The sequence below is a fragment of the Triturus cristatus genome, chromosome 1_1 (genome assembly GCF_964204655.1).
Source record: "Triturus cristatus chromosome 1_1, aTriCri1.1, whole genome shotgun sequence".
In the NCBI taxonomy this organism is placed as follows: domain Eukaryota; kingdom Metazoa; phylum Chordata; class Amphibia; order Caudata; family Salamandridae; genus Triturus; species Triturus cristatus.
This window is the reverse complement of record NC_140579.1, coordinates 124,625,136-124,643,078: the sequence shown is the minus strand read 5'-3', so window position 1 is coordinate 124,643,078 and position 17,943 is coordinate 124,625,136. Positions and strand designations below refer to the sequence as shown.

The window sequence follows — 17,943 nt, the reverse complement described above, 5'->3', positions numbered from 1 at the left end:
CCACAGAACAGGCAAAAATACGATAAACAAGGGAAAAAAAAGAGAGTTTAGACCAAGCAGGCACAGATTCACGTCAAGACAAGGGTGGGCGGAGCAGCTGGGAGGCGGGAGCGGGGAGGGTTACAGAAGGCAAAACGGGGCGGAAAGCAACACGGGGAAAAAGAAATAACCACAGAACAGGCAAAAATACGATAAACAAGGGAAAAAAAAAGAGAGTTAGACCAAGCAGGCACAGATTCACGTCAAGGCAAGGGCACAAACAACTGCAGCGGCGGCAGCCGGCGGACGAGGCAGCAGCGAGGCAGAGGGCAGGCAAGGGGCACACGCAGCAGCTGGTGGCCGTGCGGCGCGGGGGTGTCCCACAAGTGACCATCCTCAACGCTTGCCCTGCTCCTCGCACCATCCTCCCCAGTGAACTGGACTCTTTGCACTGGACTTTGAGAAGATAACTTCTACACTGGGACTAAGCTGGCCCCGCATCCGAGGCCACTATAAGCACTGGAGTATAGGCATCCAAGGGGCAGGGGGTGGTAGCAACAGGGCCCCTACTCCTCCAGGGCCCATGATCTGATCAGTATCTGCTCTGTTGTAGCTTGTGAGGGCTGGGAGACAGGGGGCTGTGCTCTGCTCCCCTGCCTTCCCTGCTTCCTCTTATAGCAGCACACTGCACACCAGCACTACCTCACACACCCTGAGCACTGCACGTGCAGTGCAGTGAGAGTGGGGGGGTGGGCAGATTCTAGTAGAGCCAGCGCTGCATGCCCGGCTGGTGGCCACCAACACTGGACCACAACACTACTGCTGCCAGTCCCAAACCACTGATCCACCACAGATGACCACTGTCCCAACATGGCCGCGACGACAACAGCGGTGCTATGGATACACCCCCACTCAGCCCACTCCAAACAAGCATTGCTGTGCTGGAGGTTTACACAACCCCTTGACTTCCTCCACAGTGAGCTGGTCTATTTCTGGCCCCAGCAGGCCTTCGCTTCCCCTCCTGGCCTTCTTCCTCTTTTTCTCCTCAGGCTCCAGGCTGTGAGTGCTCAGTAGCGCCCTGAGGCGGTGGCGTTCAGTGAAGATCCTGGGCAGCCATGGCCCCGCTCCTGCTTTTCACCGGGTTGTTCCTGCACCTGACACGTTCCACGCACTCTGCAGGTATGGCTGCTGCCCCCCCACCCCCTTCTGCTTCAGACATCTTACTTGGCTTAAAATCCTCTTTGTTCGCTAAATTTAAATATGAAATGATGTCTCTGTTCCTCCTTTCACTGGAGGCGTCGGCTATTTTCCTCTTTAAGGTCCTACAAACGAGCAAGCCTTTCCCCCTCAGAGGGATCTCATTAAACAGTCTCTATTTTATCAAACTCCACAAAATAATTTCTGATATCCCTCTGAGAATGCGGCTAAACGGATTAGCAGGTGTCCGGGACTCATCATTATGTGGCTGTACCCCTTTCCTTTACAAGGTATTGTTTTCATGTGTTACCCCAATGGGCTCAACTCCGCCAAGACATAAGATGACCAGATCTGAATAGCAAAATCTGGGGCAAAGCATGGAGCCCGAAGCAGAACTAATATTGGGCAAATTCAGTGAGGCCACCGAATAACCAAACTGATAGTCCTCACCAACATAAACAAGCATTGGCATAGCCAATAGGTCTCGCCTTTGGGACCTTATAAGTGTTTAGCCATACAACAGTTGCATAACTAAATAATTATAAGGTCCCAAAAGCAAGACCTATTTGCTATGCCAAGCAGCCGTGAAAGTGATCGCGATCAAACATCAAAGCAGCCTTGCGGCCGCGAAAGTGAAAGTAAATCGCGGTAAAGCGTGGCGCCCGCGCACATGCACTGTAGCTCTAGGCTGGCCTTGTAGCACTTTTTGGAGCCCTCTCAATAAGTCTTGCCAGACCAGCGCATGCGCTGGGTCAGGCGAGACCTAAAAACAGACTAGAGGGGGTGCTCTATAATGGCGGCAGCAGCAAAACCACTGGGAAATGAAAGCAAATTGAACCCAGTGTCATGGTTGAACCTTCTCATGTGGATGAGTGATGTTAGCCGATCCTGTATGGGAACCACAGTGAGGCACGTCTCCCACTCAAAGGCACAGGGCACGTGGCCTGCTGCAGGGCCGCCGCTATAAACAGTGCAGCAAGTGCAGTGGCACCGGGACTCAGAAGTCTGCTAGGCCCACTACATCTAGCTATCTTTGAAGTGCAGTGCACATGGTGACTTCACCGGAGACATGTTCTGTATTTTATTCACAGAACATGGGGTTTGGACTGGGACATTTCAACTCCCATAATGCCCTGCTTTATGAAATTAAATTGCTGGGCTGGAAAAGAGGTTTCCGGGTGGCATGAAGCCACCTGGTAACCCCAATAAAAATAACACCACTTCTTACAGACATGGGTGCCATTTTTATCTTTTCAGTGACATTTATTGAGACAAATATTTTGGCAGTACCATATTAGCAATTAAGTACTTGAGTGTCCCTTTAAAAGAACAGCTTCACATAACCACAATGTTCAAACCGTTCAGCATGTTCTTAGCTGCTTCATGGCGCAGTATCTAGTACAACATCCTCAGCCGCTTCCGGTATTTTAGCCGCCAGCGCGTTGCATTTTGGGACTTTCATATTTAGCAGAGTAGAGTGAACTGAAAAAGACGAACGTGCAAAGTCTGTTCGGCTAAAAAGCTTTTTAGTCGGACTTGGATGAAGACATCACCGCTGGCGTGGGGGCATTTACGAGCCGGATATAATGACGTGAAAAAATAAAAGACGAGAATGAACATTAAGTTTGGTAAAAGTTCCTTGGAAAGTGTATAGCTCTATTAAAACTAATAACATGAGGCCCTAGGATCAGTGTTAGCGAATGGGGGAAACATTGGATCAGCTCGACGCAATGCTTATCTATGGCTCGAGGTCTGGTCCAAGTTGTTTCTCTACAGTGGTGTTTACCAAGTCTCTTACAACGGGCAGAGGTGCCCGACAGGGGGCTGTGGTGTGTCGCGTGCCTGCACGTGCCTCTCATTCGACACACCCCGGGTAAATCACCCTCGACCATACCTAAGTACTCTATCCAGGAGATGAGCTGCCTTCCTTGTGTGTCCACACCATCGTAATAAATGCTTGAACGTGGCCCGTCCCTTGTCCAATGGCTGCTTTTGTACTGGTCGCAGCTACCGATGCAATATGTCTGAATGTAATTATTATAACTGTCACTTGTATAATTCTACTGATGTTAACCGCTTAACTGCGGTTTGAATTCCGCCGCGGTGCGGCGGTTTCATTAGGTGGGCGGGGCCGCGCCGGCCAAGTGGAGGTAGTGCTCGCGACAGCCGTTGGCCGACAGAAGCAGCGAAGGGGTTAAGCGCTCTGATGCCTTCGGGCCAAGTCTGCGCTATATAAAATCAGGAGCAGCCGGTGCAGGTAAGCGCGGTGAGGCGGACGGGGCGGAGTCGATAGACGACAACGAGGCAAATAAGATTTAAAAAAAAGAAAACCACTTGCTTTGCGTTCACTGCATCACCGAGTTGGCGATGTGGCGAGCGCAAGGTAAGCGGTTTAATTTTTTTTTTATTGTTAATTTCCTTCCTCGTTGTCTATCGACTCCCTGCCAGCCTGCCCCACTGCGCTTACCGGCACCGGCCGCTCCTGTATAAAATTTCAACAATAAATAAATAATAAAAACATGGACACAAAGTTGCAGTTAACTAGTAGCCACTGAACTGACTCTGCCCCTCCGAAGGGCTACATTTATTAACTCCTGGGCGCCGGACACCAGGATAGACCATATGGTAGCATGCACACGGGAGGATACCTGAAACTCCCCTCCCTCGGGCATCCCACATGGTGTTGCTCAAACATGACGTAACACTTTATCCCTCCCTTAACACAAAGTAGAAGAAAATAAAAGACAAAGCAGAACACTCATTAAACAGAGTCACTAGACAATAGAAACAAAGGGGCATATTTACAAGCCCTAGCGCCACCGAAGCGTCACTTTTGTTGACACTATGGTGGTGCTATTTGTGAGCCCATATTTACAAGGTCACGCAAAGCCACTTTGTGTGGTTTTACACAGCCTTCTAAATATGGCCCTCTTTCACTCAGTACTTTGCATGAAAGGGGTGTGTCATAGGTGTTGCTGTGGGTGTTCCAAATAACACCCATGGCTATTTGACACTTCCGCGATTCACTAGGATTCGTAAATCTGAGGCAGCTCCAAAAACTAACGCCTTTCCAGGGAAGGCGTTAAAGTGGTGAACGAGAAAAAATATGAGGAAAAATACTTTCATTTCTCCTCGCTTTTAGCACTTTTTTTATATCTGCTGCATTCTTCAGCACACAGAGAAGGAGCAAAATGCCATTAATTATGTTTTTGTGCAGGAAGGTGTCCCTTCCTGCACAAACACAATAATCCCTGCAATGCAGGCACACTTGCAGCATGGTGCAAGGGTGCCTGCGCTAGCGCATGACTGCTGTCTGTGCGCCGGATAAGGGGAGAGCATAGGGGTGTGCCATATTCTTGTAAATACAGTGCTTCCCAGCATTTCTGAAATGACGCAGCTCAGTGCAGCAATTTTGCTTATGGCGCTGCACTGCGTCATTCCACATTAAATATGCTTCAAAGTGTAAACTGGTAGAGGCACTTCCTCGACCTCTGCAGTAGCATCATTGGCCCCCCCTCTTCCTTAGTCAACCAAAAAGTTTGCATACCGTCGAGATGGGTCGGGTTGGATCTTAGGTCATACCACCCACCACTGCTCCTCTGTCTTCATGCTTGGATGGCCTCAACAGTCTTAGGGGTTCTGACTGCACCAGGGCGCTGCTGACTTGGAGGCGGCACAACAACTTAGCATCAGGACTGATGGTGTGTGAGTTGACCCATCGGTAGCTGGGGTGTCATTAGGTCTCCTCTGTGCTGCCCCGTCGGGACGTGACGGGCTGCCCTCAGGTGTGCATTCGATAGCATCACCGTCTGACAGTGCGCCATTGTGAAATAGGGACGCTCTTTTGAACTGGGAGATATTCCAGTTGACAATCTCTACTCCCTTCTTGGCAGTTATCATGGTGCCCTTGAGGTCTGTGATTGCCCATGTCAACGCTTCTAATGAGAGGTGGAACTTTCCTCCTGGGTGTCAGTCTTTGACCAACACTTTGTCTCCTATGTGAAAGGTGCTATCCTTGGCACTCCGCCTGCGCGAGGTGTATTTATTGTTGCATGGTTGTCAAGAGTCAGACAGTTTGGGGGGTTGGGTTGGTCTGCCCACAGGAGACGATGGGGAATGGTATCCGTTATTATCCATCCAAAACACATTAGTCTTGGGGCAGTGCCTGTGGTGGAATGAGGTATTAGCTGGTATTCCCATAGAAACGTGTTGGCTTACGCTGAAGCAATGCGCATTACTTTCATCAGAGTGCTCACAAATCTCCCCACCTCTCCATTGGCCTGGGGCGACCTCGGAGAGATGCGACGATGCTTGGTATTCCAGGAATGGAGATATTCAGCCCAGTCATGATCATTGAACGGTAGGCCGTTGTTGGTGCGGATCTCTCCTAACAGCCCATGGGAGGCCATGATTTTCTCAAGTTCTAGGATGACTTCCGATGTTGATGTGGTTGGCACGATCTCCACTTCGGGATATCAGGAGGGCATCTACGAGGATTAGCATTTGTGAGCCGTCGGGAGTAGAGTGACAAAATCCATGCTCGCACTCTTCCACAGGGCGGTGGGTCCTTCCACTGCGATGACAGGTGTGGAGCAGTCTGGCTAGCTGGTCGCTTGGCAAGCAGGGCAGTCTCTAGCCAGCTCTTCCACGCATTGATCTATTCCAGTCCTTCCTTCTCAGTCTGTTCTTGGACTTCATCACGCCCTTATGGGCTCCATGAGCTAAGAGGACAGCCCTGTGTCTCATACTGCTGGGAAGGACTAGTCATAGACCTCACATGAGACATGAGACAGCCCTCTACTGTCACTGAGAGTTCTTGCTGAATGTGATGTAGCGATTGGAGTGTTCCCCTCACATCTTCAGCACGATGCTCAGAGGGGCAGCGGAGGGCACAACAGTCATCAGTTAGTACCGCTTGGATGGTAATTTGCAGGCAGTTATCTCACCCGTGACCTCTATAAAATCCAATAGTGGCATGGGGATTGGCTTGGATCGCTTGACCACCAGGCGGATATACTCCTCTGTGTCCTGTACTTCCATAGCTTCAGAGGAGGTGAACGGGCCGAGCATGCAGGGTTGTGCGTGCCTGGCCGGTGCTCTACAGTAAAGCTGAACTCCTGTAACTGCAGGATCCATTTCTCAAGTCTCTGGAGTGATTTGGATGCGGACCTCCAGAATAGCAGAATCAGCAGCTTAAGGTCAGAGAGTATGGTAAAAGGGTGGCCTTACAAGTACATGCAGAGATTATGGCACCTCTAGTGGATTTAAGAACAATAGAAGGGGACAAAAGGGGCTTTTACTGCTCAAAGAGGAGCAGAAGGTCCAGCATAAAGGTATTGCACCGCCGACCCGACGAGGAGCAGCCCAGATGATGAAGCATGGCACCTGCAAGGGTGTGTGAGGGCATTATTATCCAAAATCTTGGATTCCCAGTATATTTCCACATCATTGGAATTATGGGATCCGTGTCTCCTGTGACTGTTTAAATTCCGACCCATAAGGAACAGCATAATTTCCTTTTGATCTAACCCCTAGTGGATTGCAATAGTCTCCAGCTCAATTTGAAAGTACCGCTGATCAGTAGGCGTGACTGTCTCGCTCACGTAGGCAACTAGGGGCCCCTTCCCACAGTCCTGACGTTGAAACAGTACAGTATCTAATCTGGTGGAGCTGGCATCCACTACTAGCTGAGATTTGTACTTTGGGCCAAAGTAAACAAAAGTAGTGTCAGCGGAGAGTGCTTCCTTCCTGTTGCAAAATGCTTGGTCTTGCTCTTCCCCTCAAACCCATGGGCTGGTGGACTTGGTGAGTTCATGGAGGGGCCTAATGACATCCAACAGGTTCTTCATGAACCATACACAATAAGTTACCAAGCTAAGGAAACTACAGACTTCTAACACGGAGGACGGTGCTGGAGCATTTTGAATGTCTCTCACTTTCGCTGGGTTAGGACCTATGCCCAGGTAGGAGAACTGGTAGCTGAATAATCTGATGTTCATCCTCAGGAACTCACATTTCTCCCTGTGAAGAGTTAAGCTGTGATCCTTTAGCCTAGTAAATACGGCTCAATGGCGAGTGACATGACAGCACTCATGTTCAATACCCCTAGGAGGCAAACAACACCTCCTTGATCATGTGCAGGAAAACCTCATCCACTCTCAATATGCTATATTATATTCGGCCAGAGACCCACGAGTGTGGAGAACATGGTTATGGGGCCTGAGTCACGGTGTAGCGCTATGTGGTGGTAGCCAGAACAGAGGTTCATTTTGAAAAACCACTTTAACCCCAAGAGTTCCCCAATGATGTCATCAATAATTGGTGTCAGGTGACGTTTTCATTTGAGGGCCAGGTTTGCACTCTTATGTCAATGCAGATCTGCACAGCATCAGGCTGTTTCATTTTTTTCACAACTACAGTGGGGGAAACCCATGAAGTCGGGCCAGACACCCTTTTAATGATGCTTGCTTCTTCAAGGAACCTGAATTCCCTCTCTACTTTGGAAACCTATCTGCGGGTGCTGGAATGCTACAGGTGTGGTAAACTCGTCGATATGCGGATGGTCTTGCTCTCCAGACACCCAATGCCATTGAACAGAGAAGCAAACTCTTGCGTAAGTCGGTTGATATCATTTGCATGAACACTGAAAGTGAAACGTACCAGCTTGTGATCTTGGGCAGTCTGGCACCTCAGGAGGAATCCAGTACCTTCCTGTGAGGCATAGACTTTGGAGTTTGCAGACATAGTATGATGGGTGACCTTGCCATGGTAGACTCCTGCCAACTGCAGAGGCGAGCTGTTAACAAAAGCATAGATTTTAACCTTGGCGGCACGCAGGGAAGGCAGGGCCCGCAGGATCTAGTACAAGTCTGCAGCATAAGGTTAATGGAAGCTCCAGTGTTGATCAGAGTGGTTACTGGCTTGCTTTGGACTTTCAGGAGGCACATGGGTGCAGACTGAGACTTTGTGTGATGCAGTTCAGTGGTCTTCCCTACGTGGTTGACATCTTGCTAGCCATCGTCCATGTTGTTCTCCCTGCCAGCGCATTGGGGTGCATATTGACAGTGGATGGTCTTCTTTGGCTCGGTTGTTGCTTGCCTCTGGGTAAAGCGGCATACTTTGGAAAAATGATTCAGTGTCCTGCATGCAGTGCATGTTTTCCCTCATGCTGGGGATGGACCTGAGTGGGGGTAAGGACCCCACATCACCTGCAGGGCCGGCTTGTCGCCTTGGGTCTGGGTGTCTCAGTCTGTGTCTTCCAAGTCTCTTTGCAGATGGCATTGTCGGGCTCCTTCTTGATAGACAAGTGCCATGCTGTGTCCATGTCGGTAGTTCTCACTTTAGAGAGTCCTTTGGACCACCCTAGGGATAGGATGTCCCTCATTGACATGTCGGGCTTCAACGAGGGGCACCCCCATATGAACTGTGCTCTCACCTCACCTTCTTCAACTGGTAAGGTGCACGTGCTCGCCAGCTCCTTCAAATGGCTGTGAAACACATCCACCGATTTGTCAGGCTTCTGCCATGCCTGGCGGAGGAGAAATGCTCATAATCAGGGTTTGCAAAAGTTTGAAAGTGTGCAAGGATGGCGTTCTTGAGCGTAGTGTATGTGCACAGCAGACCAGATTCTGCCACACATTTGGGGATTCTATGCACGTCTGCACCACCCAGGTGAAAAAGCAGGGGCTATTTCCTGCCTTCCTCAATGTCCATGGCATCAAAGTAGGTCTCCAGGCGTTCCATCCAGGCATTCCATTGGACTGCCTGCTTTCACAGAGATCCGGTAACAACAGACGTTTCCAAGGCTGGAATTGGTGCCATGCTGGGGTAGGGGCCTGCAGGCAGGAACTGACGTGGGGCACGCTCAGGTTCCAATGCATACACTATTCCCCCTCAGCGGGGCAGGCATTGGTTGTCAACACAGTGTCCTCTGGCACTTACAAGAGGAGGCAGGTGGCTAGTAATGGAGGAGGCCGGCAGGAGGAAGGGGCCGCCAGGTTAACAGCAGTGAAGGGCTGGTGCCAGACCTTGGGCTGATGCGTCACAGAAAACTAGGCGTGGCACGGCAGAGTTGTGGCCATTTGCGCTGAGGACGCTGCCAGTGGTGGCTGCCAAGCAGCAGAGCACCTACGGGAGCAGAATTGCCAGTGGTACCCTCAGGACGGGGCAGTGGGTGGGCCAACCAAAGACAATCTGCAGTCGGCCTCCAGGCCAAGCTAGAAGTGGGTGGGCAGGGCTTACCGGTTCATAGTGTAGTGAGGAAATGGGGTAAACTGCACACATTGCTAAGTTAGCATAAGCAATAGATTCCTGGCCGTCATTCGGCCGCTTTTGCACACGACACTACATAGCTCTGTTCTCGTAAAAACTCTGCTTGCGCTTCTTCACATAGGAACTGTCAGCCTTTCACATATCTAGCTGGGCACCGTGCTCTCTCTCCACAGCGTGTTCAAGGTCAAATAACAATGTATGCTGTTGATTCACTTTGGTCAGTCCCACGCACATAGACATGAAGCACAACGGCCCAACTGAAACTCGGGTGCTTTTAATATGGCATTACATGCATGAGAAGGCACTTGGAGAAAAACCTTTCCAACAATGAAGAGCTGTGCTGGTCCTGGGATGTGATTCATTGCATCTGATCTCGTAGGTATGGGGTCTCGCTGACAAAGCCCAGAGGTCCTCTATAATTATTCTAAACTAGCTCATGAGCAGGGGGAGGGTGGTAAAGGCGCTATAGTCCTATTTCCACTGTTATTTATAATGTGATTTCCCCTTTTGTGCTTTATGGAATTGTAACAATACTGATTGTATTGTTCCTATGCATTTTGCTGCTAGTAATGGCTCGAGTACTGCACCTTAGAGCACGTTAGTTAAAATAAACATTTTAAACTATACCGTGTCTCTTATTACTCACGTTGTGGACAAGTATGAGTGTGAGCGAAAGAGTGTTTTTGTTTCCCACTATTCCGGAGAGTTTACTAAATTGCATGTTCTAGGTTGTCTAATCATTGGTAGCTTCGCTGTAGTACGGAGCACGAATGAGACACTATTGCTAGTCGGATTGGGGTTCTAGGCACTGACGTGGCTTTTTTGGTACACAACAATACACCGAGGCCCTGGTTTCCTGCACATTGTTCTGTGCATGAGCAGAATCCCTGTAACAATAGCAGGCGGGGGCTCGAACTCTCAGGCTTGTGGAGAAGGCCACTGCAGGTGAACAGGCAGATCTCCTGGTCATCCATGTGAGGCTGGTTGACTTGAGTTAGGCGGGCCTCAGCCAGGCCTGGCTCCAGGAATTTTTATTTGGGTGGGCCAAGGGTGCATTTGGGTGGGCCACTGCGGGCCCAATTTGTTGCTTCTTGTGGTAGCCTACAAGCCCTAGATTGCATCATATTGACTTGCAAACAGTCACCTTGATACAACAGATTGATCATGTGTGTATACAGAGCATGTGGAGAGTTATTTGAAAGTACGAGCAATGTCTGGACCTAAGTGAAATCCCTCAAATTCCAACAGGCCAGGCTTCAACACAAGTACTTCCAGGCACGAGTATCCAATTTTCTACCGTTCCTCTCCTGTGCCCCTTATCTCACAGCTGAACTTGGACCCCAGCCCCATATAAGCCATTATCCAGCTTCACTTCCATTATTCTTGTAAAAAACATTAGTAAAATCACCTTCAAACTTAAAACATTGAATATAGCAGTAAATATAATTAGCACACATTTTAAAATATGTTCCACAGTTGCCCTATGACCTGACTGCTAATTAAATAAAAACAGAAAAGCCATGACAAAGCCGGCTTTAGCGCTAGTGCGAAAGTCTTTTTTGTCACCCCACCAATGACCCCTTTCTCGGCAGATACCATTACTACCATCCTCTACCAGCGCCCCTCATCTCTCTGTAGCCCTTCTCTCATATGCATTTCATTTGTTGTATAGCGCTACTCATATCAGTGTAGGGTTTCACAGTACTTTACATCATGCACACATTATACAGAGACAATGAATAATAGAAGTATGTAAATCAGTCTATAGAGAATGTGACATAAGCCAATGAGGATTACAAGGTGTAGTAATCAGATATCATCCATACTGGCGGGCAGTATATTTTGAGAAGGTTTGGGCAGGGGAAGCACAAACTCAGGATTTAAAGCATACCCCAGTGGTTGGGGGTTGACTTTACTAATAAAAATGTATATCGGACCAAACTCTTTTTAGCATCATTAAAATATTGAAAGACTGGGGAAGTTCTAACAATATCACAAAACAAAAAAAGCGAAGTTCTAACTATACCATTCATGTTTGTCTGCAGCTCTTTGATGACAGTTCATTGGTCACTGTCCTATGTTAGGATTGTAACTTCTGAATTGCAAGTAACACAAGAATCACTGTGACAAAGGCAGTAACCCACTGAGCTATCCACATAAAATACAGCTTAACTGCATTTCAAAACTACCAACAGGCACAGGATTGCTCTCCAGCAGGATCACTAATCATCATTTTTGTTGTTGTCTTTCATCCATGGACTTGATAATGATAAGAACTATTTAAATGCAGCATACACAAAGTATGTGCCTTGCTGGGTCTGTGCAGATTTACAAAATAAAAACAAATAGTGACACATTCTCTTACCTACTCCATTAGTCAAACTTTGAGTCACAGCCGGATCTGATAAGCAGCTGCAGGGGTCAGGAACGGTGCATAGGAATAAACAAACGTATTTCCTCCAGCACTGAACGGAAAAGGAAACATCAAAGCAGCATCCTGGTAGGCAAAAGTTACTCAGTGCCAAATAAAGAATGTGTCCCCTTCGCCATGCCCCTATTGTACCTGCACCATACAGCCCACCTTTCTAAAAGGAGTTGGGTGATTGGGGATGGCTGTGAGAAAGAGCCCAGGCTCAATCACGCAACCCACAGAATAGAAAGCAAAACAATGTTCAGAGGACATTTTAAATTATAGTGCCCATTTTCTATTGGCCTTCATGTCCTCACTGCGACGGCCAAGGCTCATGCTTGGATGTGCCAGGCTCATGTTTGGGTGGGGCTGGCCCACCCGGCGCCCCCACTATAACCGGGCCTGGCCTCCGCCCTCTACGGACGTCCTGGTTATCCCCAGTGAGGCGGCCGACCGGCCTCTGGATTCCGCGGAGCACTGATGACGGGCCTCTGGATTCCGCGGAGCACTGATGACGGGCCTCTGGATTCCGTGGAGCACTGATGATGGGGTATGGCAGTGGGCCGCCATCAGTGGATATGGGCGACTGAGCTGCACACAGCACCTGCAGCTGGGGCGCTGACTCAGCGGTCAGCATGCCGAGCTGCGCAGAGGGTCTGGACGGCCTTGTGGTGAATTCTTTTTAAACTTTAGTTATTCACTGTTCCAACTTACCACAGTACATATCTACAATACTATATTTGATCAGCACATTTCTGCACAGCATCTGCACCATGTATTCACTAAGCGGGATAAAGTATCCGAAATATTCCTCCCTTCCCTTTCAGCCTCTAAGAGCCCTGGATACCTTCTCCCTTCCATTTGATGTTTTTTTTTTTCATCTTTTGGCCCACATGTGTATTGCCCCCCATAGTCTCCCATCCCAAGTCAAGCCATAAAGTGTTATCTAGTGACCCCACACTTTTAAAATTCCTTGGGCACCCCTCCCTTCATACTACACGTTCCGCCTCCATCTACACATACATGCCTGTTAAACACAGTTGCTTGGTCGGGGCATGCTGCCTCCCCCATATTCTGGCAATGTCCCTTTCGGCTAACACAAATCCCAATCCAAAAACCAACAATCTAGCTTGTAGTATGTCTACTTCACATGGTATTCCCAGTATGACGACATGAGGGATGCAGGGTGTATCTGCTCCCAGCATCATTCCAATTCCTTAGTGATATGTTTTCATTATCAGCTAATTGGTGGACATTCCCAGACCATATGCTGGAATGTGCCTTCAGCCAAACTGCATTTAATACAGGTAGGAGTCTGTCCCCGCCCATTTTGTGGATTCTGCTTCCTTTATAATATGTGCAGGCTTTCCTGTTTTCAGTTTCTATTTGTTGTGAATTCCAATGTTTTTTTTTTCAGTGTTTTAAATTGTTTTAAAAAACTGTAAAAATCAGTGGTCATCAGTGTTTACTCTTTTTTGTCATTCCAAAATCTTGGGGAGGGTGTTTCTTCAGTGCTTATAAAGAAAGTTGTTTTTATTTCTTTCCTTACATCATCCATTCCTTTTGTCCAGTATACCTCTCTTCTCCCTGCCTGTCCAATCCTCAATCCTCAGACTCTTTTCCAATTATTCGTCTCTCAACATGTCAAAGATGCGTACAGACGTCGATATGTTTGCACCTTATTCAGATTTGATTGTAGCAGATAAAAGGTTAATGGTGGGTGTTTATCACACTTTGCTGCTCTACTCTTCAGACAACTGGCAAAGATCTACTGAATTAAGACTTTCTGCGTAAGTCACGAGCTACATTTGGTGGGGTGAGCGGTTACTGCAAGCCAATGTCACACCATCCTGTTCTTTGCCTCAGGACACAGAGAAAGAACTGGGCAAATAAATGGTATTATTACAGTGTGATCTGGGTCTACTCCTGCTCTACATAGTCAAATAGAGAAATCTGTGAAGAAAGTAATATGCATACTGCTACAGAGACTCTGGTGACAGTAAATTGTGCTACTGCATGAAGAAGAAGCTTGATAGAAAAGAAAAGTCATGGCCTGCAGGATGCCTTGTCTGATTTGTTTGTGCTCGTCACATTGTTCTGCCACGTCTATGGCATTTTGTGGCTGTTGGAATGCTAGCACAAAGACGGGAAACATCCTGAACAACGACTCTGGAACAACGAGTTCTTGAGTCAGACAAGTCGAACAACGAGTAGCTTGAACAGCGACTTAGCCTTAACCACGCATGTGCGTGGCTAAGGCTAAGTTGGTCTAGTGTTCGGACTGGGCAGAGTTGAGATGAGTATCGGACAGGAACAGGACATGTAAGAGGGGTTTGGGGGTGGGGAGGAGGTTTGTGTTCGTTTTTAGGGGGAGGGGGTACATGTTAGTTTTTAGGGGGTGGGAGGGGTTTGGGTTAGTTTTTAGGGGGTAGGAGGGGTTTGTGTTAGTTTTTAGCGGATGGGAGGGGTTTGGTTAGTTTTTCGGGGGTGGGAGGGGTTCATGTTAATTTTAAAGGGTGGAAGGGATTCATGTTAGTTTTTAGGGGGTGGGGGTTCGTGTTAATTTTTAGGGGGTGAGTAGTGGGGAGTTGGGATTTGTGTTCGTTTTTGGGGAGTGGGAGGGGTTTGGTTTAGTTTTTAGGGGGTGGGTTTACCATGCATTCCTTTACCGCGAAGATTTGTGGTAAAGGAATGCGTGGTAAAAAAAATCGTGGTTGAGACACGGTCGTACTAAAGACCGCGTTGTTTAGGGAGTCGTTGTTGAGGAACTCGTTGTTTCAACATACAACCCACAAAGACCTCTAGGCATGTCTTTTGAGGGAAAAAGAAGAAAGTGCAAAAAGGAAAAAACATCACCAAGACACAAAACAGGAACTTGCAAGAGTGAAATAAAGGGGCAGAGAAGGTCTGGTACTAGGTTAAAGAGACCCAAGTTGGATTTCAGACTATGCAGCCTTGGTATTTGGAAAGCCGTGCCAGACGCAGTCTTCTGAGCAGCACTTTGGGCACCAGCACTGGGTGGGATATTTACAACAGAAGTGGCGGAGCGTGTCATTAGCCTCCTTGGCTTAATGACACACTCTACCACTTCAGAAACACAGGGCTGCACCATGTTTACAAGAATATGGTGCAGCCCTGCGTTTCCCCCTGCGTGCAGGGGAAGATTGTTTTTGTACAGGAACGTCCCCCTTCCTGCACAGAAACAATCTTGAAATGCTCTTTTGTCACTTCAATGTGTGCTGCTTAATGCAGCACTCACGAAAGTTACAAAATGTCATTAGGTCGAGCTTTCGGGACCTCTTGTATATACTTATTATATACTTATATGTGTATGTACTTTGTGGGCTCTGGAGATCAGCCCTAGGACTTGTCTGCTTCCGACTTTTTTTTCTGTTCAACTGCCTCTAGGTCAGTAAAATACCAGAATTGCTTTCTGCTGAGGGACTTTCTCTTTTTTTATTTTTCGGGTAACTACCTCTATTTAACTTTCTTGATAGAAAACAACCAGCAGAGGACATTAAAATACCAGAATCACCTTAGCATTCTCTAGATTCCAGTCCATAGAAGTTGTCTTCCACGAGCAACCCGTAGACAATAATATTTTTTTCAAATCTTTTATTTTCAGTGATATGACAACCGAAGGCTCTGATTTTATATTAAAAACAGAGCTTTGGACTACCATTTCCCATTGAAAAGCAATATTTCTCGCCTTGTGTTCCCATACCTGGCGTCACGCAGTTTGGTGCTTACTTTCGCTCCATGTTAAAGAACAGTAGATGTTTGGGCACCCAGGCTAAAGTGCTGCATAGCTAAATACATATAAGGTAGCAAAGGCGAGACCAATGCATTGCAAATGCTTGTTTTTTTTAACGATTGTTGTTAGACTTGGGGGTCTCCAGTTGGCACAGGTATGCACTTGTGACAAATAGGGACCCTCTCCTCTAGTCAGGGTAAGGGGGTACACTCCTAAAATAACCTCTGCTCACCCCCATTGGTAGCTTGGCACGATCAGACAGGCTTATCTCAGAGGCAGTGTGTAAAGCATTTGTGAACACATACAGTAACCAAGTGACAACACTACAGATGGACACGACACAGGTTTTATATAAAAAATAAGTATTCTTTATATAGATTTACCACAAGACCATTAAATGACAAAAATTCACAATACTGTTACTTTAGATGGTAGAATTTTGCTTAGTTCTCTTTAGTTCTTAAATGTGACACTTTAAGTCAATTTACCTTTTAGATGCGACACGCAGGGCAATGACAGTGTTGCAACGATGTTGATGCGTTGAAGATTTTGGTGCAAAGAAATAAAGATGTGAAGATCTTCCAGATGCGGCACGCTTCTCCGATGTTGCGAGAAGACTCGATTCGATGCTTCAGCTGCGACACACTTTACGCCATGCGACGACAGCGGCCTTGGCAGCAGCACTCTTCTCCGACGTTGCGAGACGCTTCTGCTCGATGCGATGCTGCAGCGGCGACACCCCTTTACGCGATGTGACGACAACAGCACCGACGGCGGCACGCTTCTCCGTGGATTTGAGGCGCTTTCCTGATGCGGTGCAATGCGACAACTACGATGGTTGCGATGGCGACACGCTTCTTCCTCGATGCGAGACTCTTCTGTTGATGCGGTGCAATGCGTCAGCTACGATGGCTACAATGGCTGCGATGGCGACACGCTTCTTCGGCGTTGCGAGACACTTCTTCGATAATGCGAGATGCTTCCGCTCGATGCGACAACTGCAGCGGCGACACCCCTTTACACAATGCGACGACAACAGCTCCGACGGCAGCACGCTTTTCCTTCTTGAGTCGCACTTCCAGCTCCTTGCGACACGCAGTCCCTCAGAAGCCCCCAAAACAGCAGCAGGCACTTCCAAAGAACTCTGGGAAGCTGGTGGTTGAAGTCTGTTGTCCCTGAGACTTCAGCAGGAGGCAAGCTCTTTTCCAAGCCAAATCCTTCACAAGTTGAGCAAAAGTATACACAAAGTTCCTTTCTCCTCTCTTTGGCAGAAGGCAACCCCTGCAGGCCAATCCCCCAGTTTCAGGGATAGTTTCTCCTCAGTTTCTTCTTGGTTCCTCTCCTCAGCAGAGGTTTCTTCTTGTTTTCCCAAAGTGATCTAAATTCTTGGGATCAGGGTCCCAATACTTATACTCCAAAATCCTTTGTCCTCTGAGAGCCGAGGGGCCTTTGCCTTGTTCAAACCGGTTCTGGTCAGTCCTGGAGCACTTTGTTTACCTGACTCCTTCTTTCCTTTCAGAGTGCAGGGCAGAGACATCAGACGCACCACAGGAGGTGGAGCCAGCATTGTGGAGGGAAGGCACAGCCCTATTATGGTCCCAGGTGCAGCTCCTCCCTCCCATCTGGCTGCAGATCTCTCTATTCACCACTGGGACAACTCACCCTGTCTCCTGGAATTCCCCAGCCCTGTCACTCAAACTCCAGACAAGGAATACACAGCCTAGCAGAGGCAGGTTTGAATGGTTAGACAAGAAAATACTTACTTTCTAAAAGTGGTATTCTCAAACACAGTATGTTAAAACCAACTTCACTAAAAGAGGTCTTTTATCATTCTGAGTTCAGGCATCCTAAATTCTAATTTATATTAGATTATAAGATGTAATAGCCAAATCAGCCAATCACGGAATCATTAATCCATACATCAATTTACATAGGGAGAGCATAGGCACTTTAGCACTGATCAGAAGTGGTAAAGTGCCCAGAGTCATAAAACAGCCAACAACAGGTCAGAAAAATATAGGAGGAAGGCAAAAAGTTCAGGGATGACCCTGCAAAAAGGGCCAAGTCCAACAATTGTTTATGTGCAGGAAGGGACACCTTCCTTTACATAAACAATCCAAGGCGTTTTGCTTTTTCCATATGTGCTACACAAGGCAGCACACACATGGAAAAAGCAAAAACGAGGGGAAATAATGCATTTCTCCTTGTTTCGCCAACTTAAGACCAGGATTTTCCTGCTCTTGATTTTGGCACTGCCTCCTATTTACGCTGCCCTTGTAAATAGGGGACAGCGTCAAAATCAATGGGTGTTGTGGTGGAATGCCCACCTCAC

General features: G+C 47.8%; 1 protein-coding gene across 1 annotated transcript in view; it reads left to right on the top strand.

Annotated features, from left to right (window-relative positions):
- The first annotated feature begins 1,000 nt into the window (after positions 1-1,000).
- Positions 1,001-17,943, top strand: part of LOC146869748 (coxsackievirus and adenovirus receptor homolog) — a 67,022-nt gene continuing 50,079 nt past the window's right edge. The window contains exon 1 of the mRNA XM_085614127.1: positions 1,001-1,158. Within this exon, the coding sequence (XP_085470253.1) occupies positions 1,095-1,158 (64 nt within the window). The 5' untranslated portion in view covers positions 1,001-1,094. The remainder of the gene's footprint in view (positions 1,159-17,943) is intronic.